The 17,320-nt window shown below is 40.1% G+C and overlaps 2 protein-coding genes across 2 annotated transcripts in view; one reads left to right on the forward strand and one right to left on the reverse strand.

The window, feature by feature from the left end:
- Positions 1-11,540: 11,540 nt before the first annotated feature.
- On the reverse strand, positions 11,541-12,308 carry LOC131696277 (uncharacterized). The gene has a single exon (XM_058984828.1). It carries the CDS (start codon positions 12,306-12,308, stop codon positions 11,541-11,543), a length of 768 nt encoding a protein of 255 aa, XP_058840811.1.
- Positions 12,309-15,182: 2,874 nt separating this feature from the next.
- Positions 15,183-17,320, forward strand: part of LOC131677976 (glycolipid transfer protein) — a 106,861-nt gene continuing 104,723 nt past the window's right edge. Inside the window, exons 1-3 of the mRNA XM_058958086.1 lie at positions 15,183-16,099; positions 16,189-16,244; positions 16,304-16,573. Of these exons, the coding sequence (XP_058814069.1) occupies positions 15,967-16,099; positions 16,189-16,244; positions 16,304-16,573 (459 nt within the window). The 5' untranslated portion in view covers positions 15,183-15,966. The remainder of the gene's footprint in view (positions 16,100-16,188; positions 16,245-16,303; positions 16,574-17,320) is intronic.

Genomic DNA, 17,320 nt, shown 5'->3' on the forward strand with positions numbered 1-17,320 from the left:
ACTAAAAAAAACTGTAGAAAGTAAAAATTAATGTTTCAAAATGGCGCTTCCACGAATATCTACGACAGTCAAAAAATCTTACCGTTTTCTGAGAAATCGAGAGGGACTCAACACCCCCACGTTCTTAATGGCACCAGGTTCCTTTATTCATTAGGGGAACTGGGGGTAAGCCCGACACCCTGGGTAAGCCCGACACCCCACGACTTTTCCCAGATATCAAATTTAAAATCATACAATAATGACAGGATATTATTAGTACAATTATTTTAGGCATTTCGATACACATCGATGCCGCATGGATTCATTAAACGTCAACAAAATAAACAAAACAAGCGAAAGCAAAGTTGATGCGCATTTGGATGTTATTTTTAGTTGATACATTTTAAGGTTTCAATAACACAAAAGCTTTGAAAATGACCAGGTTTTGTGTCACACATTCTATTCTACTCTCCATATCGTTATTTGTGTGAATTGAAGATAAGTTTGAGTATTTCAATACTGTTAATTGAGCATTTAACGAAAATGTGCGCTGTTGGGGTAAGACCGACAGTTTTTGGGTGGGGTAAGACCGACACGGTGTTTAGTTGATTGGGTTCGTTTTTGAATCGATACAAACGACTTGGTATATTTGTTGTGTTCAATTAGACTATAATTACGTAATGTTAATAATTGAAATACACGGAAACTATGTTTTTTGTCTTTATTTATCAGTATTGTCTAAAAGCCGACCAAAAAAATTAAGAATTTAATTGAACGTGATTCATAGTTATATTACAAACAGAAACGAAAAGTATAATCTAATATGAGATTTTGAAATGATATTGATGAAAAATTTCCATTGACCGCCGGATTATTGATCAACAGTGTTCCGAAAAATCACAACACGAACCGGAAGCTTACTACGAAGCGTGCGTTACTTTTAAGTGAATGAGTCCTAGTAATAGCGTATATAATCTGCTTGCAGAACAGCTCTTCCTACTTAGAATGGCTATACAAGTGGCAATTAGGCTCGAAAGAATTACTTGAGAAAACCCGTACCATAATATAAACCATGCGTTAAACATTATTTATTCATAACACCACGCATTCGAATGCTCTTCCTCTTGCTACGCGATGAAACTACATAAAGCATGCGTTTGTATCACACATACTCATATACACATAATTACACTTTATCACACATACACAATACATTTTTAATGGAAAAAATTTGACAAAAAGAAAGTTCAAAAGGGGGTCGCTCTTGCCCCTTTGGGGTGTCGGTCTTACCCGCAGCATTTTTACAATGTCATTTTTCTCCATTTTTTGGCAACCAATAATTTTTAATGAATTCAATTTTTTGAAACGCTGAAAAAAATATATTTTGTTAAGAACCACCTAAACAAGGATTATGCACAGAATATAAAATTTTAGGAGCTTTGTGGAATTTTAGAAAAAAATATTGCGCTTAAGATGTCGGACTTGCCCCGCGGTCCCCTATATTTTCTACAAATGTCCTATGCAAGATTTCGGATCGAAAGCGTGATGGCGAGCGCACGATGGCCTTTGCACTTAGCGGGGAGGCAGGTGTGAATGTGTCATCTGAGTTCGTAAACGGTTTGTCTATGCGCGGGTAATGCCACCAATGCCGAAGGTCCAATGCTTCTACCGCTTCGTGTATCGCCCGGACGCGACAAAATACTGCTCTTGTACGTAAATGATAAGTACCTATATGACGAACGCTTTTCATTCCCGTATTTTCACCAGTCAAAGTGGTAAAAAAATGTTTGCTTCATCCCGTGTAGTAAGGCGTGAAGCAGAATGCCTCATTCTCATTATAAACTAACGATAATGAAGCATTCGTCGTATACCAGTTCAACGTGCAAGTGTATTCATGAAGAGTGTCATCGGACAGCGCAGATTCGATGCAAGAGAGACGCAACTTTTCAGTTTTGAGAATGCTTATTTCGTCATGCATCTGTTTTGGGGAAGACATGGGTTTCCTCTCGCCGGGAGGGTAAGTTCATTCAGGTACTCAGCTTTCTCACGTTTAGCTGTTTGCGTCAGGCATAGGTTCTCATTTACGCATGAGAATGAGTGTTCTCGTGCACGATGGAAATCGCTATATTCGTTCATTTGAAGCTTCACAATCCAAGCCCTGCAAGGAAGCAGGAAAATTAACACCAAAGCGTCCCAAGCGAACAAAAAAGTTACCTGCTAGATACAATTTGTAGGTAACATATTATTTTTTCACTTTGTGTTGCAATATTCTTTTGTTTTTGTTTTACCTATCTTTTTTCCAGGGTAGAAAAGGGATGTGGAGTCGATAACAAGGTACTTTACCCTAACTTGCCTTATGGGGTGTGATGAACAGCGAGAGAGAGAGAGAGAGAGAGAGAGAGAGAGAGAGAGAAAGAGCGATCCACATGAGAGCAAAGACGACAACGAACCACGATCGAGACACCAAACGAGTGTACGCGATTACGTGCATGGCAGTGAGTTACGAAACCTTAATGAGCATAGAAGTGAAATAAAGTATCATCGGTTGGTAATACAACTTAGCGTTTTAAACTTTAATAATTCCGAACATTGTACGGTAGCTGTTATCCCCTTGGATTCTACACCCGAGAACTTAGATTCGTGATACAACACGTGCCCCTAAAATTCACATTTAATACTTCCGTGGGGACTTATTCTTGGCCTACGAAGGCTAGCACCGAAATCACACGGAAAGACTTTCGATGGAATGCAACACACTTCACTTAGTGGAAACACGCGCTTATTCGCTCTCCTAATTTTATTAAAGATAAACTTGAGGATGCACCATGGGCCACAAACCGTTAGTACTAGACTTTCAGTGTCTTTGGAACAAATTCTCTACAATAAGTGCCCTTCATTTTAGGGAAAACAGGATTAGGGTGGCCCTCTCGATTTTTGAAATAAAAAAATTATCTCCGGAATGAAAAAAGATAGAAGGATATGACCTTCCAAAGAAATGTAGAAAAATCAATTTTGAGTACTGAAAACGTCGAAACTCTATCTTCAACGGTTGTTATTTTACAGCAATGTCCCTTGTTCCGCTTAGGGTGACTCTTAAAAATTCAGTTTTTTGAATATAACATATTTGAAGTTGATTTCTCGTGGATGATGTCTTCGAACAAAAGTTAGCTCTTTCAAATGCGCACATTTCTTCTTCAACTCATTAACTTTTATATAAACAGAGTTATTGACGATTTTATGCTCAAAATTCGAAATTTTCTAAGCTAAATATCTCCGAAGGTGGCAAAAAGTGGCAATCAATGTTATGACCATCTGATAGTACTTTAAAAACACTACAAAATAAGGGGTACATGGTTTGTCTCCTAGCGACTCTTCATGTGAAATGTTTGTTTATAAACTACCTGTGTTCCATGGGCCAAAAATCGATTTTTTGTTGAAAATCCAGTTCTTATATCCCGTAAGTGCTAGATATTCAGTGTCTTCAAAAGAATTTCTTCGCAATAAGTGCGCTTCATTTCGGTGTAAAAAACTGGGTGGTCTCCTTGATTTTTGGAATGAAAATAATTTCTACTGAACAACAACAATAGAAGTATAAAGCCCTACTGAAAATTGAAAAATAATCATGTTTGAGTAACTTTGTTGACAATTCCTAAACTATCGACAGAGGCTTTTATTTTACAGCGTTTTCTTTTAATTGGTTTGGCCTGACCTTTAAAAAAACAAAGTTTCAATAAAATACTTTTGAAGTCAATTTTCCAAAAATTTTGAAATTTTGTTCTGATAAGTGTCTATTTTTTCTTTGGAGACCAACTTATTAGTTTAAAAAACTAAGATATTGTTTTTTTTTCAGTGGTAATTTTTTTTTCTGCGTTTCAACAGTCGAATACTAATACACAACCATGCACTGCTACCAAAGTACCTTTTAATGCGTGGAATAACCCACTTAATGGGTAAAGAGCTTGTACGTCAACCTGGTTACCTTTTACCTATTATTTCTTGTGGAAAAATCGTCCCAGAATGAAAAAAAATTTGTATTTTTGAGAAAAAAAATATGCAGCACCAGTTTTACACTATTTCCCTGAATCCTGATAGAATCTCTATCTTAAAACCTAAAATCAACATAAAAACTGTCACTTGACAGAATCCCTGAATCTTCTAGAGCAGTCAATATTGTTGAATTATCGCATATTTGCACCATCCTTAGAAGTCTAAACTGCCGTTTTTAATTTGTAGGTTATCTCGCTTGAAGTAATTCATAAAGGACCCATTATTAGCATCAATATACCCATTGGCTATTGTGAAATGGATTAGAAGTATTCATTGTTAAAGGCAAAAAAGTACCCACAGTTGACAGCTCGAATAACTTCCGAAAATAAGCAATTTATATTGATATCATTGATAAAGTTTTTTTGCCGTGTATAGAAAATAAATCCGAAGGAGGAGGCTGCCAATCTATCCGTTTGATAATAATAAAAAATACTTTTAAATGAGAGCTGAACAGCTTGTTCCCCAACGTACATTCACGTGGAGTTTTTTATTGTTAATTTCCGAAGGAAAGAAATGGTATTTTGGGAAATTATTAGGGCAAATTACAGTGAACTGAAACAGAGGAGGTAATATAATTAATAAAAGACAAATAAATCATTAATGCTAAACAAAGGGTGCTTCCTTTACCATAAACTCGAGCTTTCAATAAATTGTAATATGTTGATAATAATTTCTTTTTTTGCCATGCGAATAAAACGTATGCCATGCAAATACTCCAAACATTCATTTTATAAATCGTAGTCCAAAAACCACATGTTTTCTGTACAATTTCACTCCACGAAACATGTTTAGAATAACATCTTTCGAGAGCACCATTAAATTTGATTTGCATCGGAGATCCGGATGTGTGTGTATATAAGAACGGCGACTATGATTAATATATATTTTAAGTACGAATTTAGATGAATACCGCATACCTTCTCTATAACAGAGGTTATTTATACGCAAACATGTCACATGAAGAGTCGCTAGGAGACAAACCATGTACCCCTTATTTTGTAGTATTTTTGAAGTACTATCAGATGGTTATAACATTGATTGCCACTTTTTGCCACCTTATGAGTTATTTAGCTTAGAAAATGTCGAATTTTGATCATAAAATCGTCAATAACTCTGTTTATATAAAAGTTAATGAGTTGGACTCTGAAGAAGAAATGTGCGCATTTGAAAGAGCTAACTTTTGTTCGAAGACGACATTCACGAGAAATCAACTTCAAAGATGTTATATTAAAAAACTAAATTTTTAAGAGCCCCCCTAAAAGGAACTAGGGAAATCGCTGTAAAATAACAACCGTTGAAGATAGAGTTTCAGCGTTTTCAGCAAAGTTACTCAAAATTAATTTCTCTATATTTCTTTGGAAGGGCATATTCTCCTATATTTTTTCATTCCGGAGATAATTTTTTTATTTCAAAAATCGAGAGGACCACCCTAATTTCGTTTTCCCTAAAATGAAGGGCACTTATTGTAGAGAATTTGTTCCAAAGATACTGAAGGTCTAGTACTAACGGTTTATAAGTTCTTGATTTTCGACCAAAAAAATCGATTTGTGGCCCATGGTGGGATGATGTGATTGCCAGTGTGGTATTATTAGAACTGACTATTGCCTAATCTATCACATGATAGTAAGTTTGAGTGGTGAATATAGCATCCGATCACACCCGAAAGATCTTTAATTTCTACCTACTAATAACGATCGCTTGGTTGCGAAAAAGGAATGTAATATACGAGTGATAGAGTGAGAGGTCGACAATACTGATTTGTGGTTCATATGTGGTTGCCAATATCGTTGATTATTTGGGGCTTAAACATGCCGCCAGCCTTGGAATCATTGGGATTCCAATCAAAATCTGGACCGGTGCTATCTATCTTAATTCTATGACAACAATATTTCAATACATAAGTTCATTCGTTTTATGGCTAATTTACAATTCGGTTAGCTGAGATAGTTTCATTTGTTCCTCTAAGTGAGAGGGTACTACTGGTAAGCGAGGCTGTTACTGGACTACGATGCGATGACACGTACAGACGACAATGGGGAAATCTCTCGATGGAATCATTCAGGAACCGATAGGAATTATATCCGCCGGACTGGAACATTTTCGGATTATCAGCTGAGACGATTGCGATGGTCTGATATTGCCATCGATGAACCATTTCTCTTATAGTGCCGCCTTTGTTGATCAGAAACAATTTCGGATAATTGAGTGACTGTTGGTATTGTGCTCGAACTTGCTGCTACGAGTGCATCATACTGCCGTCGTCCTTCCTTCTGGCGTTGTCCCCGGGATGCAGGTAGGTCGCATCAAACATTTTTCTAGTAAAAGCAGGGTGGTTTTTAATTTGAAATTAATAACACTAACAGAACTCGCCTGGAGTGGAGGCCTCCTGGCCTCCACGGGTGCCGATTGCACCGATGACGCCGACGAGGATACTTCACGCGAGTGTAGTCATCATGTACTGCTGGGATGTCTGCGATGCTGCAACGTAGCTGTTGATGACCATCAGAGTTGGTTGGCCAAACCTTCTGACGACCAATCGGTTGCTGGCGCTGCTTTCGTACAATGGGCCCATTGCACGACGGGAAACTTATTCGGATAATAAGGCTGCAGTACTATCATGATGTGACGAAATTTGATGTGATTACTACTATGAATGGTACCATGCACCTTAACCGTAACGAGAAAACATGCTCGGGGAGACGACACTTATGACATAGATAAAGTGCGATTGGAAATGTGACGAACTGGATGACCTTGAAGTATCGACGTTCCGGGCCGGGGCGTAAACAGGAATAGCTATGGAGGATGAACATTCCTTAAGCTTTTTGAAATATATGATGAAAAACTAACTTAACTGGATTGCGGGAGCTCTTCGTTTGAAGGCTTCCGCGGTGGCTAAGCACCTTGTTGGAAGAGAATTAGTTCTCTTCGTGTTGAGACTCGATGTTGTCCCGGATGGGAAGGACACAAATCTTGGCAATGCCCCTCCTGAACGTACCATCCTTGGTGCGGACAGTCACGACGCGTATGTATGTTTTATTGTTCGGTACTGAAGAACACTTCCGCTACACGTCCCAATCTCCATTTCTTGGGAGGTAAGTTTTCCTCCTTGACAAGCACCATCGTTCCGATTTTGATGTTGGGCCGCTTCTTGGTCCATTTTGTTCTGGCTTGTAAACTCGATAAGTATTCCGTCTTCCATTTTCGCCAGATCCGCTGCACGAAAGCTTGGCTTCGCTGCCAAAGCGCCAATCGATTCTCCGGAATATCTTGTAGGTACGGTTCTGGTACAGCGGTGAGTGGTCTGCCAGTCAGAAAGTTCCCGGGAGTTAGGGCGGTATAGTCATGCGGGTTGTTGCTTAACGGTGTCAAAGAACGGGAGTTCAAAATAGCTGCCACTTGTTGTACTATTGTATGAAGTTCATCGTAGGATAATGGATTGTTGCCAATTGTTCGACGGAAATGACCCTTAAATGATTTCATAGCCGCTTCCAACAACCCTCCGAAATTGGGGGATCGGGCCGGAATGAATTTGAACTCGATTCCATCATCTTCTGCTGCACAAATCATTGAATACTGGAACTGTTGGTCATTGAGCTGCTGGCGGAGTTCCTTAAGCTCCCAGTTTGCTCTCACAAAGTTTGTGGCATTGTCGCACATCACCAGACGTGGTCTGCCACGGATGGCTAAAAATCTTCTAAATGATGCGAGAAATGCCTGCGTGGATAAGTCTGCGACAATCTCTATGTGCACTGCTTTGGTTGCGAGGCAAATGAAGATACCCACAAAGCACTTCATGGGAACGCTGCGACGAACGGGATAGCGAAAATAAAACAGGCCGCAGAGATCTACGCCTACTTTCTGAAACACGGCTACTGGATTTACTCTGACAGAGGGCCGATCTGCCATGTTCTGCTCGTGTACCTTTGGTTTGCTCCGAAAGCATTGCACACACTGGTGAATTGTTCTTCGAGCGAGGTCCCGAATTCGAGTGGGCCAAAACTTCTCCCTGACCGATGCTATTAATAACTGCTGACCGGCGTGAAACAATTTCCGATGATAGTGACTGATGATAAGTTTGGTCAGAGGGTGCTGATGATGTAAAATCATGGGATGTTTGCGGGTTTCGGGGATGGGCGCGTGTGCTAACCGCCCACCCAGGCGTATGATTCCATCTACTAGCTGGGGATCATACCTAATAAGTATGGACGACGATTGCACTTGTCGACCTTTTGCTAAAAGGCCGATTTCTTCTGGAAAGCTCTCCTGTTGCGCCAACCGGACCAAAGTGGTGACTGCTTCCTCATATTCGACGAACGATAATTGACCTCTGCGTCTATGTGATACACTGCCTGCTTTAGTATTCTGCACAAATCAACGAATCCACCCTGTCATGTGAACAAGGTCTGGAAATGACGAGCGTAGCGAGAAAAGTTCGTTTGGTGGTTTTGCTAGAGTGGAAAGAGTCACTGATGATTTTTCTTCTAGCAACGATTGGTCAGGTTCTAGAAGAACTTCTGTGGTTATGGGCCATGTACTGCGTCATGACTAAGCCACTGTGGGCTTTCAAACCAACGCTTCAAACACCTGATCTGGTAATGTGTTGAATCTCTGACACGCGGTTGGCGACGAATGATTGCCAACGGGATGGAAGCGAGGACAGCCAACATTTGACAATCATTGAATCTGTCCAGAAATACGGCGGCATGGGCGTTTGAATGCTACACACAAGTTTTTCGTACAAGTGACTTAGGAGTACGGGCGACGAGAGCTCCAATCGAGGGATTGATTGCCTTTTCTTCTTTCGATCTGGATCTTCTAGTGGCGCTACCCGTGATTTCGCCGTGATCAACCGTACGGTGACTGATCCATCAGCCGATGTGCTACGGAGGTAGAGACATGCGCCATAGGCGACTTCCGAGGCGTCACAAAACCCATGGATCTCTGTACTGACGGAGGTAGTGCTGAATCCTGTCCAACGTGGAACGTGAAGCGATTCCAGCGCAAGGCGGTTTCTTCAATAGTCCAGCCAGAAGTTCTGGGATTCGGTTGCAAGTGGTTCATCCCAATCGCACTTCTGCTTCCATAGTTGCTGAAGAAAGATTTTGGCTTGTACTATCACGGGGCCAATCAGACCAAGAGGATCAAATAGATGAGCTGCATCGGCTAGGACGATTCGTTTTGTAATGGGAGAATGATCGTTCCATGCGGGTGATCGAAACATGAATCTATCGGTCCGATGCTCCCACAGCAATCCCAAGGTCTTCACAGGTGAGCTGGACGAATCTAACTCCAGCGTGGTGCGATCATCGAGCAAGTTTTCCGGCAAGTCTCCTAGGAGTTGTGGTTCGTTAGACACCCACTTCCTCAAGGTGAATCCTCCCGACTCGGTCAATTCATCTCCTGGACCAACAACTTTCCATCTTCGGTTGTGTCCACTCCTGTCAACATGTCGTCGACGTAAAGGTCTTCCTGTAGAGACTTAGCAGCATTAGGGTAGCTAGCTGCTCCTTCTAGTGCCAGCGTTTGCAGGCATTTAGTTGCTAAATATGGAGCGGATGCAGTTCCGTACGTGACAGTAGGTAGCTCATACGTACGGATTGGTTCATCAGCAAAATTCCTCCACAAGATTCGTTGGAAATGCTGGTCGCTCGGCTGAACTTTTACCATGCGGTACATTTTTTCTATGTCCGCAACAATAGCCATTCGGTGAAACCGAAAACGAATGGAGATAGATAATAGATCCTCTTGGACTACGGGTCCGACCATGAGCGCATCGGTGAGGGAGATGCCACTAGTCGTTTTGCACGAAGCATCAAAGACAACACGCAGTCTAGTAGTAGTGCTGCCTGGCTTCAAGACCGCGTGGTGCGGTAAATAATATACTGGGTTTGGTTCAACTTTATCGGACACAAGCTTCATGTGTCCGAGCCGTAAATATTCGCTGATAAATTCAGTATATGGTTGCAACAACTCAGGTTTCTGGTGGAGTCGTTTCTCCAGTCCGAGAAATCGTCTTGTCGCTATGGCTTTTGATTCTCCGAGTTGCTTGATTCGATAATCTTTCTTTGGAAGAGTAGCAACGAATTTCCCATATTTTTCGCGCACCGTTGTACGATCGACAAATTCTTCGCACGTCGACTCCTCCACTGACAAAGTGCTCTTGCTGTTGCATGATTCCAGTTCCCAAAATTTTGTAAGTAGATCACGAAGATCGAGCGATGCACACGGGTACGAAATGGTTCTGGAAACTCTAGCTATACCACTGGCTACACGACCTGATACAATCACACCAAAAACTGTTTTCTGCAGCGTTGGTCCATCTTTTGAAAGCTTCAGTTTTCCGTCTGTAAGCAGATCATAATAATACTCTGCTCCTATGATAATATCTACTGGGCCAGGTTCGTTGAATCAGGGATCCGCGAGGTTGATGTCGTCCGGAATAGACAGTTGCTGAATATCGACAGATTGAAACGGTAAATCGGACGTGAGCTTCGCCAGGACATGAAGCTTGACGTTTTCGCAGTATGTGGAAATGTAGGTAGACCTCGGAGTTATCGTTGCTTCTACCATCTTCGTCGATTTAACCACCAATCCTCCAATTCCTGCAACCGACAGGTAGCTGGCCATCTCGGGTAAGTTCAGTTTCTGATTCAGATTCGTGGTTATAAAACAATACTCAGAGCATGAGTCCAGAAGCGCTCTCACAAACTGGACGTTTCCGTAAGGATCAATCACTCGCACCATGGCGGTGGATAACAAAACTTGTCGTGCTGGAGTGTAGGTGTTAGCAGACAATGTGTTGGTGTTTCCTAAGGAAGTGTGATCTGATGTGGGTGGTTTGTGACAGTGTGATTTCAAATTCGTGTGTGCGACAGGGAGTTCGTGGTAGGTGCTGTGTTGTGACTCTGTGTGGTCTGGTACTGTGGCTGTGGTTGTGATGTGCTCGCTATTGATGGTCTGTTCTGCTCATGCGGGACGGAGTTGTTCTGCGTTGTAGATGATGCAGCTGCTCCGCCGTTCGTCACTCCATTGTGCAGAAGTGTGTGATGTTTCTGCCTGCATTATCGGCAAAAACCCTTTGTACAGAATCGAACCATATGCGATGGAGAGGGACAATTTAAACACAGCCCACGACGCTTTACGTGCTAGTACCGTTCAGCAGTCTTCATCTTTTGGAACCTTTGGCATTTGAATGCAGAATGGGGACCTTCGCCACAGAATGGACAACGATTGGCAGCTTCAGTTGTCGCGTGAGAATGACTGACGGTGAAACGAGGCTTCTTCATCTCTGTCTGGCAGGGTTTGGCTGGGGCAATCGACTGAAGTACAGCACAGTGATTACGAAGAAAATCGACTAACTCATCATAGGTGGGAACCTCCTTAGAACAATGGTGCGATTCCCAATGGCGGAGAGTAACAGAGTCTAGCCTGGAGCACATCGTGTAGACGAGGATGGTACTCCAGTTCTGAGTGTTTTCGCCGATCTTATCTAACATTTGCAGATTCCGGTCCTACTCACTGAGCAGATGGCTCAAACCGTCGTAACATTCGCGTTTCATTGATTCCTCAGCAAAAAGTGCATCAAGGTGAGCCTTTACAATTAGTTTCGTGTTTTCGAAACGTTTCTGGAGCAGATCCCACGCTATTTTGTAGTTCGCCGCTGAAATCTCTATCGTACAGATTTCCTGCAGCGCGTCGCCTACAAGCGATGACCGAAGGTACGTGAATTTGTCTATCTCGGTCAGTTGGTGGTTGCGGTGAATTAGGCTTATAAACATGTCTCGGAACGTGACCCAATCTCGAAGTTTGCCTCCAAAATTCGGGAGTTTAATTTCTGGCAGCTTCATCTTCGAGAAAGCACTGGGAGTTATTGGTACTGGTGCAGTTGATGACTCCGAAGACGTTGAAGCATGGACCGTTGGGCCAAGCAGTCGCAGCAATGATGCCCTCAACTCGCAGTAAGTGTCTTCGGCTTGCTGTATGGCAGAAGATTGTTCAACTTCTCGCCTTTCACTGAGTGCTGCTAGTCGAGTCTCACGATTGCCCGGGTCTTCCTTCGACTCTTCTCTCTCCTTCTCCTCTGCATCTTCCATGATCATATCTATTTTTCTTCTAATTGTGTACATCTTCTTCATTGCACCTTCTAGCATCTCCAATCTGGATTCGACATGTGCTTCATGCTTCTCTCGCTTGAATCCCTTGATGAACTGCTTCACACCGTCGAACGTGCTTCGAATCTGTCGCTGCTGCAACTTCAGATCCTTCAGCTCACTTGACATTTTTAATTTAATCACTCTCGAACCACTTTTCAAAATCTATTCAATTGTTCACTCTTTAAAAATTCAATTCACACTGTTGTCTACGTTTAGTTCAAATATTATTATGAAGTTCACTATTTTTCACTTACTTCACTACGACCGAAATACCTCTACGTCCGCGCTTGACAGAAACAGACCAGATTAAAGTTGACAGCAGCAAGGGAAAACAACCGAGCGAACAACAACCAATCAGAAAAAAAAACCAGCAGATACCAAGACCAACCGTCAATCGAACTCAAGGGCTCCGAAAGTCACATGCAATCAAAAAAGACCGTAGATACACGCCATTTTCAAATTTATTTTTGGGTCAACCAACATGCTAACGTCACACCACAGATAATGCAAATTACTTCCCTTTATTTCGTTGATCCCAGTTGGCGTTGAGTTGTCCTACGTCTTTCCTGAGTCAAAAGTGAGATGATCGCCGAAAATCCGCTATTCAACACGTGGCTCGTTGATCGCCGAATACTGCCTAACAGCAGCCGTTGTCTTCACGATGCTCAATGACCGTCGCACTACAATGGGACCCGCGCGTACCCACGCTGTTCGCAATGGCGTCGAAGCTCTGACGCCTTTGAACGTTCTTTGTCTTTTCCGACTTTCCCACGGTCCACCGGTCCAAGGATCCGGTTCGAAGAACCAAAAAATGTTCAGAATTTACCTTTGGACCAAGGGAAGCGATGACTTTCGGGCGTATACTTTGTCCACAGCGAACGCGCACTGACACGGGATCTGTGTCCAATGATTCACGAATGCCCGAGAACTTAGATTCGTGATACAACACGTGCCCCTAAAATTCACATTTAATACTTCCGTGGGGACTTATTCTTGGCCTACGAAGGCTAGCACCGAAATCACACGGAAAGACTTTCGGTGGAATGCAACACACTTCACTTAGTGGAAACACGCGTTTATTCGCTCTCCTAATTTTATTAAAGATAAACTTGAGGATGATGTGATTGCCAGTGTGGTTTTATTAGAACTGACTACTGCCTAATCTACCACATCTATATCTATGGTGAATATAGCATCCGATCACACCCGAAAGATTTTTAATTTCTACCTACTAATAACGATCGCTTGGTTGCGAAAAAGGAATGTAATATACGTTAATTATTTGGGGCTTAAACAATATCGATACATAGTAAGCGAGAAACATGTGTAAAATTGTATAAGCTTCAACATTACTGAACAATGCTTAATGATTGGCTTTTTAAGTCTTGTATATATAAATCAAACGACTTGGTTTTGAATTTGAATTGGTTGAGTAGCGAATGGTGGTAAATAGTGTACCCGTGAAAAATTTCTTGCGCCAAAATAAAATTTCTAGCACATGCATGAAAAATTGAATTAGAACGTCCCAACGTTGGAAAAATGCGTCCCTAACATAAGCAACAGACATATATTTTCCTTGAAAAAGGCCGCCAAAAACGGCCGAAAGGTCGGATAATTCAAAACCAAGTCGTTTGATTTATATATTACAAAACTTAGAAAGCCAATCAATATACTGAACAATAATATTTGTTATTTGATATAATAAAGCTACTATTGCTCGAATCGTTATCGTTATTTTTGCTTTTGCGGATGAATGCGGCAAAACACATTCGTGAATATGACTTGAATATAAAATGAACCATGCACCACTCGTCTTCTTCTGTAGCCCAGGCTCTGGAATATATTTGTTTTATATACACGTACAATGCATCGGCTCTATCAGTCCTTTCGACGCCTTCCTGTGTTAACTCCGTTACTGCAAATTACTGTAATTTTCACAACGCCGCACAGTGGCCGGAGGCTGGCCAAAACCTCAAAGATTTATTTTTGAAATATTGATATTTTATTCTAAATTTCTCATGTATTGAATGATGTATATTCAAAATTTTATGATCATTGGATAAGAACACGATTTTTAACACGAGTTTAAACGTACCAAAGTCCGGATTTTTTAATGATTTTCATTTCCGAAACCACCATTGCTCTGTTCACTTCAAATGCATGTTTCTTTTTTGATTTTGGTCCGATTTTAGCACAACTAGTTTCACTGTGTAGAGGAATGAAAGAACTTGGTTAGTGAGTAAAATTCATTTGGTAAATTTGCTTGGAACTATGACTTTTTAGTTTAAATATGTTTAAGGTGGTCAGATCAAAAATACTTTGTTCACTAATGTATTCTGTACAAATTTCGGAATCAGTTCGGAACGGTCACATAGTATACATTATATGTGAAATTACCTCTACTTTTCGAATATCATGGTCTCGTTCTGCGCCTAGGTGCGCAAAAAGTTTTAAGCAGATTTTGAAGCTTTGTTGCTGATATGGAGACGCATGGTGTTTTGTGTAAAATAGTTAGACAATCTACAGCAAACCAACACGTTCAACAATGGTTTTTAAGTAGAGTTCTTCATTTTTTATGATATTGTTGACATTGGTGAACAGTAACGGAAAATCTATCATGAAAACGGGATCATAGTTATAAGAAAGGTTCAATGACACTGTATGGAAAAATGCATTTAATATTTTACGACTTTTGACATCAAAAATGAGCTCAGCACCTCAAAATTAGCTTAAATTGTGATTTTCAGCCAAATTAGGTAACATTTGAGGTTTTGTCCGACTTGTTTGAAGAGCCGCCACTGTGCGCCGTATAGATGGTCAAAATAGGTTCGAAACTACCGGAGTTATAGAAATATTAAGGAAAAAAGGGAATTTTAACGTATTTTTAAGACTTGTTCAATAAAAATTGCAATTTTACATGATAAAATTGACAAAACCGAATATTTTTGACCGGCTTCTTTACGAATGGTGTTAGAATAAAACTATATAATTTAATAATAAATTCAATCAAAATTAGGCATATTAGAGCGATTTTAGCGCTGGGGTACGAATGTACCCCACAAAACCGTTTACGCATAGAAAAAGTCACGAAACCGTTGTAGGGTCAGGGCCGGCGGAAAGCGTGGGTAGTATGGGTAGTACTACCCACTCGAAAATAATCGAGTGGGTAATTACCCACTCGAAATTTTGAACCATTTCAAAAAATTTAGATGCGCAACGCATGTATTTCGCACTACACGCATTTGAAAACATCGATGTACCACAATTCCATTTGCATAAACGTACGTGATTTAATGTGAATGTAATGTAAACGTGTGCATTGCGAAAAGGGAAAAAAATCCTTACTAATGGACCCCTCACCCTATGCTTTCTACCCACTCGGGCGTAAAGTGTTTCGCCGCCCCTGTGTAGGGTTAATTAACTCCTGTCTGGAAAAAGAAATGATCGAACGTTTTCGGGTTTTCAACTATCTCACTGATAAAACGAAAAAGAGGCATTTAATTTCACCATAGTTTAGAAGTGATACTTCTTGAAGTCACGATTTAAGCCTATCGTTTTAAGGGTTAAATGCTTGCTTGTTTTCTGTGTAGATACCTGGTAGGTATTTTGATATCAGTGCCTGATAGAAGCCTTATCACAGCTAACGAAAATGAGGACAAACAAGGCATACCATGAGTCATTCATTTACGCGCAGCAGTTGCTTTGCTGCTTCGTGCGAGATAACTCGTTTAGTTTGGTTTTGTTTTAACGCTACGCTATAGTAAAACAGTAATAAGCCCTGAGTATGGCTCAGATTGAACCTAAGATTAATTTCTATAAGTTAAAACGCTTTCCCGAAATCAATAGCGAAAATGGAAATAGTCAAATCGACACTACCGCCTTCCTTGAATCAACCAGCCAAGTAATTGATAGCATAGGTAAGTAGGTCATCTCAAGTTGCGACCGAATGAAATATTGATTGTCATTATACCATTTTGTTAACAGTATGGTGAACTTTTCTTCACAGAATCATTTGGAAGACTCTTCACGCCTATAGTGACGGACATGCGTGGCAATGTAAAGGTGTGTATAAGTTCGTTATTGTTAAACTTACTTAATTCAATATTTATTTAACATAACAGAGGTTACATGCTAAATATAAGGAAAATGAGCAAACTTTCCACTATCTTGAAGACCTTATTCTGCATGATAAGGATGGGAATGAAATAACATTCGATACTGTGACTGAAGGGCTGCTGTGGTTAAAGCGCGCATTGGAGATGATTGAAATATTTTTCAGAAACATGTTGGATGATCCATCTGGCAGTGATATCGTAAAACACCACCTCAAAAATGCATATGAAGCTGCTTTACTGCCCTACCATGGTTATTTGGCTCAAAAAGGGTTTCATGTAAGTAATTTCGCCGAATATGCAACACACGAGAGTTGCTTAATAAGTAGCCTAAATAATAAAAGTTTTGTGCAACCCGTCAATTATGGTACATTTTGAAAATCTTGCCTACGGCACGATATGAATTCAGCCACGCTTCAAAGACACGGGATCGAATTCGGTTTTAATTGTAACGAACTTTAAAGCTTTTAATGAACTGTGTTAAACCATTTTGTGATACATGCCCAACAAACGCTATCACATCTAATGTAGCACTAGACACCTAAAGCAAATAAGTTTTTTTTACTTCGATTAGAGAGGTTTTAACCTTAAGGTCATTCGCCTCCTCGGGTTAGAAAAATCTCAAGGGAAAATTTCTAACCTTATGTGTGGGGTTGGGAATCGATCTCAGGTGAGCTGCGTACAAGGCAATATATACATATATATATATATATATATATATATATATATATATATATATATATATATATATATATATATATATATATATATATATATATATATATATATATATATATATATATATATATATATATATATATATATATATATATATATATATATATATATATATATATATATATATATATATATATATATATATATATATATATATATATATATATATATATATATATATATATATATATATATATATATATATATATATATATATATATATATATATATATATATTCTGGTATATAAAGAGGGTTTCCATATAATCACTGCACAATTGAACAATAA

The sequence above is a fragment of the Topomyia yanbarensis genome, chromosome 1 (assembly GCF_030247195.1).
Source record: "Topomyia yanbarensis strain Yona2022 chromosome 1, ASM3024719v1, whole genome shotgun sequence".
In the NCBI taxonomy this organism is placed as follows: Eukaryota; Metazoa; Arthropoda; class Insecta; order Diptera; family Culicidae; genus Topomyia; species Topomyia yanbarensis.

Bases quoted from the DNA above. Each gene is read 5' to 3' on its own strand.
- LOC131696277 (XM_058984828.1), bottom strand. From the start codon at position 12,308: ATGTCAAGTGAGCTGAAGGATCTGAAGTTGCAGCAGCGACAGATTCGA.